General features: G+C 35.7%; 1 protein-coding gene across 4 annotated transcripts in view; it reads right to left on the bottom strand.

Annotated features, from left to right (window-relative positions):
- Positions 1-15,445, bottom strand: part of LOC139960993 (uncharacterized) — a 91,323-nt gene that overhangs the window by 65,639 nt on the left and 10,239 nt on the right. For all 4 annotated transcript variants that reach the window (XM_071959754.1, XM_071959753.1, XM_071959752.1 and 1 more), the window contains 3 exons: positions 9,562-9,737; positions 8,249-8,469; positions 1,890-2,047 (listed from right to left, as the gene is read on the bottom strand). In XM_071959754.1, coding sequence (XP_071815855.1) covers positions 1,890-2,047; positions 8,249-8,469; positions 9,562-9,737 — 555 coding nt within the window. The remainder of the gene's footprint in view (positions 1-1,889; positions 2,048-8,248; positions 8,470-9,561; positions 9,738-15,445) is intronic.

Here is a 15,445-nt window from a genome sequence, read left to right as displayed (position 1 = left end):
TTGAGCCCTCTATGTAAAGAATACTCAACACCTTCAGTCGACAGCTGAAATCTCTGTAGTTATACGCAATTTTAACATTCTGTAGTGTGATTGCAACACCATTGAAACTACGCCCCTCTAGGCAAAGATGAACAACAATTTAACGCAAACAACACCAAACATGTGCATACATGTGTATGTTTCTGTGTTCAAACTTTCAGTTCTCTCTCCACAACAACCATCTGAAGGTCAACAAGTCCTTGAAAAAACAAGAAGAACAGCAAACCCAACCTGAGACACAGATTAAAAGCTTGAATGCACATCTTGAATTGAATGAATAGCTCTGCATTCCATAGCATGATGCATATAGGAGGTCTACAAAAATGCACACATGCTTTAAAAATGCAGCGAGCACTTTAAATTAACACCTATTGTATTGACTCACTGCTGTCTGGAAGAGACAGAGAGAGATAGGGAGAGAATAAGATGGAGAGCACTCAATCTCAGTCTAACACCATGAATGCTTGATAGCGTAAATGAACATCAACCATAAATTTTCAAAGTTACCATTCTACTAACTTATTGTCAACATATTCCCAGCGGAAACTGCATTGTTGATTTACACAGAGTGATTTTATCTGCCTGCTGCTGCTAATGCTAGTCAAGTCTTAGCCAGCAGCAGCTGGATGAGAGGAGAATTCTCAAACCCTCACTGAGCAGCCATAGTAGCAATTTGAGATGATGAATGCAATGAACTGTATCCTGGCCAACAACATAAATCAATAACCTGCCAAAGTGCTATGCCTAAACATTTTTGTCAGCTGCTAGTATACACTGAGGGTAGTTATGACTTCAATGATTTACTTCTGTTATGAAAAAATTGACTATAACACTGTCAGCTACCCAGAGAGTAGTAATGCATGCTACTGCATTAAAACTGAGAAAGTGAAGTTTCCTTTTTACGACTGACGGAAAAAATCGAATCAACCAGACGCTCTCTGAATAGTAGTAGCACTTATCTATCCCAGCAAATGACATTTTCCACCATTTTGGTCAAGTTGCTACCCGACTACGCAGCCCAAACGATGAATTGTTTTACATAATTTATACATTCTGAACTCAACATTGTCATTTGCTGAGCGGCATTTAACGATTGATACACAACAGATCGCAAAAATTCCAAGGAGAGAGTTACCACAATCAGCATTCTTATAGGTCGGTCAAGTTGGCCACCACAAAACATTTCATCAACCTTATCATCTCCCGCTCGCTTCATGCACATCAAACAAGATAAAAGTCATAAATATTGGACCAACATTTTAAATGCTTAAAGTTGCTAGCAGTGTTCAAAAATATATCCTTAGAAGCAGTTCTGATTTACTACATTTTCACAGAAATTCAGGAGTGCTAAAATACACTGTGGAAAGTCTCAGTGTGGATAACTACATTTAGAGTGGCATTATAATGCTAAGTTGAAATTCCATCATGGGTGACCATGATCTAAATTTCTAGATTAATTGGGGTCAGTAGTGATGACCTTTAAAGCCAAACCTCAGCAGCTTCTAACATGTACTCTGACTGACCTTACAAATTGGAACACTGATTTCAGGAAAGCATAAATTACTCAGTGTTTGTTCTAGGTCACTCAATATGGCAAGATTATCCAACCATTTCTGAATGAACAGGGTTATAAAATAATTCCAGAATGACCACAAGATGGAAGATAACCACCCCCACCCCCAACCTCCACCTTGTGTTGATTGTATTGATCTGTTTGACAGGTAATGGGGAGTGATATTTTGATCCATTACCCTAATCAAAGAACACCCCTACACTTTCAGTTATGTTTGAAGAACCTTCTTGCGAAGGATGAAAATAAAACACCTTTCATATTGTGCAGTAAAACTTACCGATGTGACCTTCTTGTAAATCTGGGCAGGGTTTAAACATTCAGAGTACGGGTATTCCGACGTGGCCATTTCAAGCATGCACATTCCAAATGCGTAGACATCTACAGCCTCATCGTAGTGTTCTTCATACATCTCGGGAGCCATAAATTCTGGGGTTCCTAACAAGTTAAAAACATACGAACATGATGGTAAGTATAATTAACATACTTAAAGTAACTGGTCAGCTTTGGTTATCAATTTATGAGTGGCTTGAGCATTACGGAGGACATACTGTAATGATGATGTAATCCATTACAATCAACAAAATTACTGTTCTAGTATATATCAAGTTAGTTTACATGAATATTGAAATAGTTGACTTATGACTAGCACAGCAAATGCAATTTATTAGCTTAATTAGCTTTTCTGACAGATTTAAATCACAGCCTTGTAACTGTAAGTCATTGACAAATCTTTGTAGTTTATGTCTTTGGTCAATAACTATGTGTGCAATTAATGTGGGCTTAGTTAACATAATTTTTCCAGGACCATCATCTATCTTTGAACCACTCTCTGTATGAGTATGATACCACAACGACATCGTGTGCCAAAAGCTTGACCATTTTATTGACATAAAAATTTCTTTTATCGTCAGTTTACTGATTAAGTCAGTGTTTGAACATCATTGTAACCTAAAACCAGTATACTTTAATCTGTATACATCATCATGATATGAGCGTCACCCCATTGTTAGTTTTAATCTCCCATCATAAGTTTATGGTAGTAAATCTATAGAGTAAACCATAACTGACGTAACATGCCACATGTCTTCCTGCATCAGGATGTCTAAACATCACATATTTCAAGCTTCAAGAAAGTTCATAATGAACACTTTTGTAAACACTTTATGGTATAGTGGTAATGCTACAGTAGTCTCACAGAATTATTTGTAAAAAAAAATTTAAATCATGTACAAACCATCGGGTGGGACTCTGGAGTTACCAGTATAAATTGATGATATTATCTAGAACCAGATGACCAGTACTATTCAACAGAATTTGATATTATTAGTATTATATTCAAGTTTTTCTGTTTTCTTTGCAATTTGAGGGTTTTCTATTGCTATTTCCTGTCTCCGTAAAGAAACTTGAAATATTTATACCCAAATATTATTGTTTGCTAGATCCATATATTTTGAAACATTTGATATCAAAGAACATACTAATAATGCCAATCAAGTAAATTGTTCTGTGGGTATTTTTACAAAGTGGTTGCAGAGTTTGGAGCCAAGGGAGGTTACAGAGAAGTTACAGTGGGGATTCACAACAAGTCAAATCTCACACAAGGGAAATTAAACCAACATATTCAAGAAGCAAATCTAGATTAGATTGAGTAAATTTGAGTAATGCCTCATAATTAAGTCAGACATCATCAGTGATATGCACTATTGTATTGTACCTGAATGAACATACTACACAACGAGCTGTGATGTTGACAGACAGACAAAACAACTCAAGTACTGACTGTTTAAAAGTTTTTTTGTTTTTTTGTTAATTGTGTTCAAATTTTGTGATGTTATTTTCGTACTAAATCCAAATTATGTGTCCCTAGGTTTGACTGTTCAAGTTTCATTTCAAATTTAGTGAAGTGAATATGGAAAAAAAATGTGAAAAAAAATTCCAATATGATTTATAAAAGAGTTTAAAAGCTGACTTGGAGACCTACCCGTGTAGGAGACAAATTTTGTTAAAGGTCATCCAACAATGCCTTATTTATATATGACATGAAAAGAACATGTTTTGGTTGATTTATTAGAATTAGTCAATTAGATAAAATTAACATTAAGGTCTGCACTGATGAGCCAAAATCACATCAATCTAGTCCGATAGGGGCATTCCAGTAATTTATCGTATCTTAAGACTGAACATCTCGACTATGACATATCAAACTTTTTTGCCTTAAGTCATGCTTTAGTACTTAAATCATGAATGAGTGTCTGACTCATGAAACTCATCGATTCAGATTTCATTAATTCACTCACTAACCTTCAATTGGTGACAAACCTTTCAGAAGATGTCTTATTGTGATCAACTTCAATGTTATCCTTTATGCATGGAAACGTTACTGACCTTAAAAAGCTCAAAAAGGCTGTTCATGAAATAGCCAGTAGCTATTCATGACGATATTCCACTTTCTCACCAGACTCATTTTTTTAAATTTATTGAATTATATTTAAGGTTGATCTGATATTTCTTTTTGTTAAAAAAATGACAAGATTCATCACAACATACAACAGCACTGCCCACATCGCAGAATGACAGGCAAAGTTAACAGTGCACATCTGCTCTGTACAGGCTACCGTAGACTATAAACAATGAGCATAAAGTATTATCAATTAAAAATTATCTTAATACAAAAGATTTACAATCCATTTATGATTTAATGATATGCATTTGTACTGTAGTTATATGGAAACAAAAGACAACAACCTCCACTTTGATATAATACCCTAAACTATTACTCAATTATGTTTTACAAATATGATTTCTAAACGTACAGTACATGTCTGCTGTAGCTCACTGATTGTTGATAAACATGTGATTTACAAATGAAAGATCATAGAGACTATTAAGATATATTACTCATTCAAGGACACAGACATTTGTGAATGAATTAAAAGATGTAAACAACTGTTGCTAGGTAACACCACTACTTAGAACCCAGTGTATTTGTACATTCCAAACTAGCTTTTCTTTTCAATGGGAAAGGATTAGGATCACATTCTCAAACCACCCAGCATGACTACTGCCCCATATAAAGGTACCATGAAAATCCAAATCTTTGATGGCCTTGGATATTTACAGAAGATAATTTAACTAACCTACCCAGATCTCTCTTATATGCATTCCGGGAATTTCCAGCCTCAAAATAATTTGGGATTATAGGATAACGCTAGTCTCCTTGTGACCCACTTCCGAAATACTGACTGGTTAGTTAGCGTTCACTTCCTCTTCCTCCCAATCTACCCACAAACACCTAAAGTAATCCGGCAGCAATCGACTTCGTCGAAATAGCTATATAGTCATTTGAATTCTCATACTGTAGCAGCAGCCATGGGTAACTCTGCTGAGCTAGATGTGGTACTCTACATGTTGGTATTTCTTCCGAAGAGACGGATCTTACTATAAACCATGTTTTATGACACTATATGGCTAAACTAACAGAGTACTCAATCTAACCTGTACCAAAGCATTTCAATGGAGGGAAGGTAGGAGGGGGGGGGGGGGGGGGAAGGGGTTACCTACTAAACAAGCGTGCAACTAGAAGACCTTGAACTGAAACCTTCTTAAAAACATTTTTGTACTCAATGTTTAGGAGCAAATACATTCAGACAAGACAAGCATATTTCTGCTTAAAGGTCTTTAATGTGTGGAAAATTGGTAAAAGCCACAAGAAAATAAAAGTCTGTTTTGCATAATCACAATTATAACAGCTAATGAGAAACATGTGCCTGAGGAGAGGTGACATTCTAAGGCAGACCACAAAAAGTAATGTTTTACATGTATTACATAAGTTGCATTATATATCTCAAAGTGTATCTAGCATATCACAGAGCGATAAGATTTTGTCACCATATTTCTGAGTGATCTTATTCCTAACAACAAAGAGATTTAAAGACAACAATGAAAATTCATATAATAAGCAAACTTTTTGGTGTCCTGCATGTTCCAAAACTTATTGGTGAATATTTACAAGTGACAAGCTTACCTGTCTCCCCACAACCTTAGCACTCTCGTTCCACCGTTCCTAGAACAAACTGGTAAACCTTTTAACATTGTGCCTGGAGCTAGAGAGTGCTAAGGTTGTGGGGAGACAGGTAAGCGAGGTACGAAGTAAATGAGGATAGTTCAATAAGCTCCGACTCTTAAATGCGTACTGTACTGAAGCCTAAAGGGTCTTTCTTATCTGAGCATGCATATGTCCATTATCAGTGAAAAGTCAACAATTAACTAAACCTAAATTTAGATATTCCCATTAACTAATTCAAGTGAGATGTCCAGTAGGGAGCCATAGGGAGCAGTTTTGCGAGAGGTTCACAGATTGTATAGGAAGCATGGTGGTTTAGCTTGTCATGGCAAATTAACCATGGTACAAGGGTAAATATGGCAGAGTCAAGAATGTGAGAGGATCATGTAATTTCTGCTATCATAGCAGTAATAAAATGGAAGAAATTTTAATCCAATGTGAAAGAGATTTCATAGACAAAAAGTAACAGAATTTTTTCTTTTTCCACAGCAATGCACAATGAGAGTGAAGTAGTTGTGTAAAGACATGTGAGCAATGTGAATGGTAAATATCAGAGGCCAAGACTGTAACTATGTCACAATTCATAATGAGATCAAATTAGTAGGATTTATCAAAACGTCTATATGTTTTGCAATGAATATCGAAAACATGGCATTTCCACATTATCTTTAGGATCATGGTTATTACGCACAACATGTTTTCTTGCCTCTTGAAACTTTGATTTTAAGTCCCATATGTATGTAAAAAGCAGCAATGACTAATATCCAGGTCTATGGTATGTAATACAACAAAATGCTAAACCAAATTGCCAAACTGCTACACAAACGTCAAAGTACTTGGTGGTGTGTTCCCATGAGCTACATCTACTGTCATAAATTTTGATATTTGATGACAAGAAATATTCATACACCACAAAACTGCCATGAACAAATACAAGTTCCATTAACTGACTCCCTGAGTAAATATAAATTACATGAAGAGATAAATTACATGAAGAGGAAACAAAAGAAAACAGGTGCAAGGACCACAAGTAATTTCAGGGCACACACACTCATGTGTAGCAGATACCACCATCTGCCCTTCCACTGCAACTTTCCTGACAGACAGTCTCGGCTCGTCATCAACAATGACACATAACCGAGCCCAGCATCCCAACAAAGAGCCTACTGTATCCATAATATTCTTGTTCAAGGTAAACTACTGAACTGTGGTATTGATCTTGGACTAATTCAAAATAAATCCCTATTCATTGTATACAGTAGCAAACGGTGTCTGAAGGTCAATTCCATCTACTGTACAACACCCTGCTGAATAGTCCACCACTGAATCATACAAAGCTACCCCACTGACAAACTTCACCCATTCTTCATACATACATGCATTATGACAACATCATCAAGAATGAACCAGAGTTAAATTTACATGAATACCAGAAAAAATTTTAAAATTCAAATTTTGCAGATCTGTGAGTGCTTTCAAAGAGGTTCTTGAAGGGTAAATCATATTTTGTTCCCATTCTTCTCCGCTATGTACAATGCATGTAAAAGTTGCAATGACCTATGAAAAGGGTTTACTGTACGGGATGGATCTGAAAGTAATCCAGTAACAAAACTTGAAAATATTTTCTTTTAAATAGTTTTTATTTTAGAAACTGGTTGAAATATCCAAAACAGGTCAGCTTTTTCATAATAAGACCACTTACTTTCAAGTATGAAATATTCTCCTGTGTTTTCCTTTCTTATTTATATGCAACACCGTACTTATCTCATCAATGCATGAACATGACATGTATGAAGTGAAACTATGTCACCTGCTTTGACCAATTAGAAGAAATGTCGTCAGAAAGTGGTTAGGAAATTACAACCTGAATTTTTAGTGGAAACTGTAATTGAACTTCACAAGAAATTTAGAACTTTTTCTAAGGGTTGGCACACCCACCTGAAGGAAGCTCAATTGACATGGTTAAAGCTTAAACTTAACAACCACAGAGATAAATCAATCAAACAGAAATACTGAGTCGTCAACAAAGTCTGAACATTTTCAAAGAAATCCCTAAGCCTCTATTTTATCTCTGGACAAGACAAATTCTTAAGTTCAGACATGTGAACTTTTAACTTTACCCTCTTGAAATGAAACACACACTGAATATCATGTGATAGCTATACAAATTTACTTCCTGTATTCATACTTTGCATAGTCAGTCAAGTTCTCAGAACTGTGCCACAAAGCAACATGATATTCTTGGAGTATGTTGTAATATCATGGATTCTACTCCCCCCCCCCTCCACTACAGTAACATTTAAACTGAGACTGCTTGTTTTAATCAATCTAATGGAAGAATCCGCCTAATAAGATTTCCAGAAGGAGGATGCCACTCACGGTGCAAGCTAACAGACTGACAGGCAAATATAGAATCTCAATATATCGTCAGCGAGAGTAATTTGATTTACTCTTCCCAGCTTTGCTGTGTTTTGCACTTATTGAAAACCACATAAACATGGTTACTTCTTGACAAGATAACAATTTTCTGCTCAAAGAAAGAAAGAAAAAGAAGAGAAAGAATTTTTTTTTACCTATGACACTTTTAGCAAAAGAACTTTTCTTGAGAGTAGCCAAGCCTAAGTCACCAATCTTTACAGAGCCGGAGGTTCCTGTTATAAAAATATTGTCACATTTGAGATCTCGATGAATGATCGGTGGCTGCCTCGTATGAAGAAATAAGAGTCCTTTCAAAATCTGACGACACCAGCTTCTGAGCACCTTCACCTTTAATCCCTTGAACCTTCTCAAGTACCTACAAGTAAAAAAAGGACAGTGAGAATTTATATGTCTCGTCAGATTTTACTCCTGTCCATCCCAGTTCCCTTACCCCTCTCTTACCCCGCCCCCGTCCCCAAAAAGAAAAGGAAAAATCTAATGAATAAATAGCATTGTGGGTCACAACTGCAAAGTTTAGTAACCTGGAAGAGATTCACACATTCTACATACAGATAAGATATGTTTAACTTGGAACACTTTTGTAGCAGGAAGCAATGACAATATTGATCCATGCCAGCATAAGGGGAACTTCTCATTTAAGCCCCTTTCTTCATCACATGTATTATATTGTGCATATACCTATACAGACAAAACATGAACACAAAGTCATTACCATACTTATACTAATCTATAGCTAAGATGAGTTGCAAGCCATTGCTGAAGAATTAAAGATGATAGAAACTTCACATCAGAAGACCAAATCTATTCTCAAGCTTGTGTAAGAGACAATGGGTACATTTTACCTTAAAGGTAAACCATCAGACCTTCCCTTATACTCTAATCTTGAAGGATTATCAACTTCCACATTGAGGCAACCTTAACAAAATTCTAAACTGTCCAAGGGCCTAGGCAACCAGCTTATTATGATACCAGTCCCTGCATGATATATGTACAGGCATGATCATAAAGAAACATTCCAACTTGGACCCGAAGCCTACCATGACTGGCCAACACAGTTGTATTAACAAACCTAGTTTGTATAGTCACACATGCAGTATCACACATTTTGGCAAAGTCTTGCAATCTTCGCAAATATTATCGTATGGTAAGGGTAGGCTGAGGAAAACTTTACTAACTTAATAACAACTTAATTCTAATTTCAGCACCTGTCAGTACTAGTCTGATGATTTTTGCATGCATTCATCATAACACACAATGAAGCACATCCGGATACATGTTTATTCCATTTCAAACAAGTTCAGTCTGTAACGATGGAATGCAAACTTGAAGCATGTCGCAAAACGAACCCTGCACATTTCTGACAACTCCATCATTTTCACAGAGATTCGTAAAAGGACAAAAATCATGAAAAAGAAAAGCAAAAGAAATATAGCAGAGATAGGCTTACGTTTTTAAGGTACCAGATGTCATGAGTTCCGTGACCAGTACTATGTGTTTCCTTCGAGTTACCCCAATTACTTCCCAGTAGTCATAGAAGCTCACTATGTTTGGATGACTCAAACCTTTCAACATTTCAGCCTCGTCTTTAAAACGGATCCTCTCTGTCTTACTGAGCTTCTTCTCCTGCAAAGAAAACAGAATTAGAGAGAAAAATAAGAGACTTTAATTAAGGAGAAATAATTGAAAACAACACCAAAAAGATGTAGATATCTGTATTGAGTACTCTTGAACACTTTCTCCCACCTTTTCAACTTAATGGATCAAATTGAAAGTACTAGCTCTTGTGAAATACCTCCCTGTATATTTTTGTTTGTGACTACAGTGCCAGTGTATGTATAACAAGAACAGTAAGAAGAAATCTTCTTCATGGTTATGAAAATTGAAAAAGGTGTTGCAATATATCAATATGCTGGTTTCTGTGACTACTGACTATAGTTAGCATAGACCTAGCTAAAACTGTCAGAGTATTGGCATTCTGTTACTGTAATAGGGAATGGCTTACTTATATCCCTAACAACATTTGGTAAGTTTTCACCTGAACTAAATTGAGATTGAAACAAGAGTGCTGTGTTTGTGAGGAGACAGGAAAGTGAGGACAAGAAAAATTATCACATATGACTAATGTCAGGTGAACAAATGCTTTTGCTGAAAATATTTACTGAAGAGATTCTATCCATGTGATACAACAGACCTTTGTACAATACAAACTCTATCCTACTGTATATAATAATATTCTGTCACCAAATGGAGGTGAGTGAATAATTGACGAATTTATTTTAATTCTTATCACATCGTGGCAAAAACACTCTTAAACAGTATAAGCTTCACAGAATCCACTCACGTGTAAAATGAGGCAGTGTTATGGGGTTTTATTGTCCAGTAGCAACAGAAACTTGTAGAAGTTGATGAAAGTTGTAATACTTCACAGAGAAAAAAGACATTCCATGCAATAAATATTGAAGCTGAATTTTCTCATATTTTGTAACATACACCCGAGTACCGGATGATCAAGGATGAACCATAAGCTAGTGTATGATTTCCAAAAAATTTACGTCAATGGTATTGGTTACATACTGTACTGCAGAATAAACTGAAAAAAAGATTAGCATACGTCACTGTACATGTGATCTTCAAATACAAGGAAATGGAGCCCATAGCCAAGATAGGGTGAAAGACAACATCTCACCACTGCTGTGCCCTACCAGCATGAATTAATCCAAACTATTTGCATATTCGTACAGAAGAAACAAATCAACAATATGGTGGGGAAAAAAATTAACTTTTTTCTTTACCATTTGAAATTTAACTAGATTAGAGCTTTGTTCTAAAGTGGCACTGCATAAATAACAGACTGGTTTTACTATTCAATAATATTTACCACTAACAGAATATTTACTTTAAAGGTGTACGGTACCTTGTCTTGAGTAAGGGATTTGAGTCAGTCTGATTGTTTCCCTCCACCCCCCCCCCGCCATTTTGGTGTCAGTGGACATTGATACAAGGTAGGAAGCTTCAAACTGATCACTTCAGAACTGATCATTTTGTCATACTCTTATGGAACAGACAAATGACTTGCCAATCTTGCAAGGAAGTTTTTATCTTTGATTAAGGAAATGCAAACTTATATTCACTTCTTAAGCCAACTCTATGTACAGTATATCCCAGTACAAGTAGAACCATACTGTATGCTGGGTAACTTCAAAGGACTTTCAAAAGACAGGCATCCATTATTGTCTGAGTAGATTACTTTTCCAGGTACAACTCATCAAATATTTACAGCAACTAAAAATTATTTACATTGCGACAAAACCTCTACGTATTAAATTATCGCACAAAGTTTGCCATTTTTAACACTAGTCACCTCCCTTCCGTTACACAATTTCATCTCGTAAAAATAGTATTATACAAAGAAGATTTGCCATGCAACTAAGTATTGCTTTGGATTTAGTTTTTTTACAGCACTACATTTCGGTGTGCTTAATATCCGCTGACATTTTTCACAAGCTTCAATTCATTCAGTGGGTACTTATCTATCCTGACAAATCCAATTCTGTGTTAGTAGTTTTATTTATAGAAATTATGCAGACTGCACTGTGCATATTTCAGTACATAAATATTAGGTTAATGCCTCAGAGCAACACAACTGAAGGCACAATATTTTAAAGGCAGGATCATAAAAGTTATCATTCAGTCTTGCTCTGGTGCACTGTCAAGCACTAGCACACTTATATTGATAGCTTCATACCAGCATGAGGAAACAGGATTTTTTCTCTTTGAAACAAATTAAGATGGGGCTTAAATTGGCATAATGAACAATAAACTGAGCTTATAGACATGTGGAACTTCAAATACTGTACGAAACAGACAAAGTGGTAAAGAAAGCCATCTTGAAGTTGTTTTGAAATCAACGTAGAACTCACAACAAAAGAAGGATTTGATCAACTTAAGACAGCAGATGTACACACTACAGAATAGACTTTATTTAAAAGTCTCAACTTTGCAAATTTCAATGACTTTAAATATATATTTAAGTGTCCACAGAAGTTCAATACAATATGTTAGTGTATAATTGCTTGGCGACTACGTAGTTTCTACTAGTGACTATTGTATGGGGGAGTTGATAGTGAAGAGATGAAACTGTGATTCGATATACTAACAGTTTTTAACAATGTCTGCAAGGAATTCAGTATACAATGTAGGGCAGATACCCAGTTTCAAAACTTTGCTATTTTACATACATAGATTTTGTATTTTATCTGATTTGAGAAGGTCTTTCAGTTGCAAAGTATATTACTAAATTTTCAGATACTTTTTTTATATTTTACAGGCATGCACTTAAACTAAAACATACAGGATAACATACTTTAGCCTCGTGTAAAATAAGGAATGGAACCGTAAATCAAAGGGCAAGATCAATCATCAATATTTCAAAGATGTTCACAAAGTTAATAGACACTAAGCAATAGATTAGTAATAAAGTTAATAGTAATAGACCTGTACAAAAGAGCAAAGGGCAAACTGTTTCCTTCCCTATCAGTGTGATCACAAAGTGTAATGGAAATGTAAGTGTTTGATTTCAGCAGTGTCATGTCAATTGCACACATTGTACTCATATTCTTACTCAATATCTCTGACATCTGACATTCATATAATATTATTAATTCTAAGAATTCTAAGAATTCTATTACATATACTTGCTCGCAATAACACTTTAATATAGGCACACCTCCATGGACTTAAGCTTTTACATATGAACTCTGCCCTACTATTACTGTATATTTCAATTCATAAGTCAACTTGTCTTGTCAAATGTTGCAAACAATCCCTAAACTACTATAAGTAGTACAATTCTGTCTTCTACACAACCCATTGTAACACCAACCCTCGCATGGCTCATAAAATATATTTGATTGATAAACTGCCAAGTTTTATTCTTTACAAACACTGTGAATTTTTTCGTAGAAGCTTTAAATAGAAATATTCTACTAACAACAAGTTACAAATACCACGCATAAAAATAATATGCCTTTGCTGGTCATATTCAATACCCGCACACAGGAATTCTACATTCAATAGGTTTGAGCAGGTATGGTATTAGGAAATACTACAATGTATCAACAATTAATGCATAGTCAACAAAACTGATGGACAATGTGCCTACTGTAGAAACATTCTCATCTTCAATTTCCTGTTATAATGCAACATTTTCCTTCTTTTTCACTGCGAATAGATATCCATAAATGTTTCAGGTCACACACACCGGGTATAAACTTTCACCATGGTCCACAAGATCAATGTCGTACCCACAATTGACAGCAGTGTTAATATTTTAAACATGATTGCGAAAAACATGTTTATAAGGATATGCATAATCAGCCAGGAAAATTTCCAATCTCCTTAATTTAATGCATAGAGTAACCATTACAGACGCAACTAAAATGCCCCCACCTACTGGGCATAATAGTCGCTCATCATTTCAAAACATAAACCCAAACTGTATAATAATCAAAAGGTCGTCACTTAAGACATTCCAGGAGAAAGTTAATGTATTAATTGTGATGTACAGTAAACAAGAAGTGCCAGTAGCATCCTGAATAGTCAAACAGGGAAATACAACCTAAAACCACACATGGACTATCTCCACAGATCTGTTGAGTGCAGCATCATGTTCATTCAACTTTATGGAGAGACCACAGAGATTTGAAGCAACTGCACACAAGAATGGGAGGAATGTAGACTGGCCTACATCATAAAGGTGTGATGAGGCCAGTAGGGGTAACAGTACAAATGGAAAGTATGACCATCACAAGGCAACTGGTGATCATGTAAACACCAACAGTGATAAACATGTGACTGACACAAAAAAATCCATTCAAACTAAAAATAAAAGCTTTTCAAAGTTATGACAACATGATATCATTTCCAGATCCACCTTGGGGAAACAAACAGCGTCTAAGACTAGGATGACCTTGCATAGAAAAAATGAAATAAATGCAGTTCTAGACAGTCTACGAAAAAAATTGTGTGAAAGCTTAAAGCCACTTTGGAGTTATGATAGGGCCAATTTTCCTAACTTGCATAGTGGCTTGCAAGTGGCTCCATAAAGTTGATTATTATACAGTTTGGGTTTATGTTTTAAAAATTAAAATTATGAGCGACTATTATGCCCAGTAGGTGGGGGCATTTTAGTTGCGTCTGTAATGGTTACTCTATGCATTAAATTAAGGAGATTGGAAATTTTCCTGGCTGATTATGCATATCCTTTTATACATGTTTTCCGCAATCATGTTGTCAAGTATTAACACTGCTGTCAATTGTGGGTACGACATTGATCTTGTGGACCATGGAACACTCAAAGTTACTGTACCCCAACACAACAAGGTGTAGTCTACACTTCAGTGTAGCCAAGAGGACAATGGTATTTGAAACACTTCACAATCATGATTTTGTTAGAATAATGAATGCAGAGCAAATAATGGGTCATACTGTACACATTTAAATAAAATCTAGCCTAGGGTGAAGATTGCAAGCTAGTTACTGTATGCAGTCACTTCACAATCCATAAGCATAGACGACTTCCACACAGTAGGAGAAGCTTGTTATTGTTTCAATCTCCTAAACATTTCCCATTCTCATCCTGTTGTAAATGAAATGTGTAAGAAGGAAACTATAAACCACCAAAGAAGGCCAACATATGACACATTTTCTGTCAAATTTGTCAATCCAATCTGGTATATATATAAGTGGGTGGGTGGTATCTTGGTAGCTTAGGGTGGGTATTACCGGAAGAATTGGCAGTAGATCCAATTAGAGTGCTAGCAAAAGATCAACCCTTTACGTGAAGGGATGCATATATTAATTGCTTTTGCAAGCAGATATGTTTTATCATATATTCCATGTGATCAGGGCGTGACATCATGATTAGATTTTGGCACTGACTGGTAAGAAACGACTGCTGTACATGTATACCAGTTTGTACAGTACAGTGTACATGCAATTATTTCAGTTGGTCAGCTTGAATGCATAATCCATCTTCCCCTCCAAAAAATCTACACATGTATGAAATAATTCAAAATCCAACAATGTATAATACAGTTGTATACCATAGGAACAAACTTTGTAAAATTACAGTTAAATATCACGTTACCAAACACAACTACTGTATCAAACACCCCAAAACTCTCAATTATTCTCAGGATTCAGTATCCTTGTGTCATATCCTGAAAAGTGCAATAATGCTGGTGTAACCTCTATCATATCCTGCAATAACACTTTAGCATCATATCAGTAAACTTGACATGATCTTCCTGTCGCCAAATAATACGCTCCAT

Source organism: Apostichopus japonicus, chromosome 20 (assembly GCF_037975245.1).
Source record: "Apostichopus japonicus isolate 1M-3 chromosome 20, ASM3797524v1, whole genome shotgun sequence".
Lineage (NCBI taxonomy): Eukaryota > Metazoa > Echinodermata > Holothuroidea > Aspidochirotida > Stichopodidae > Apostichopus > Apostichopus japonicus.
This window is presented reverse-complemented; position numbering and strand designations above follow the sequence as displayed.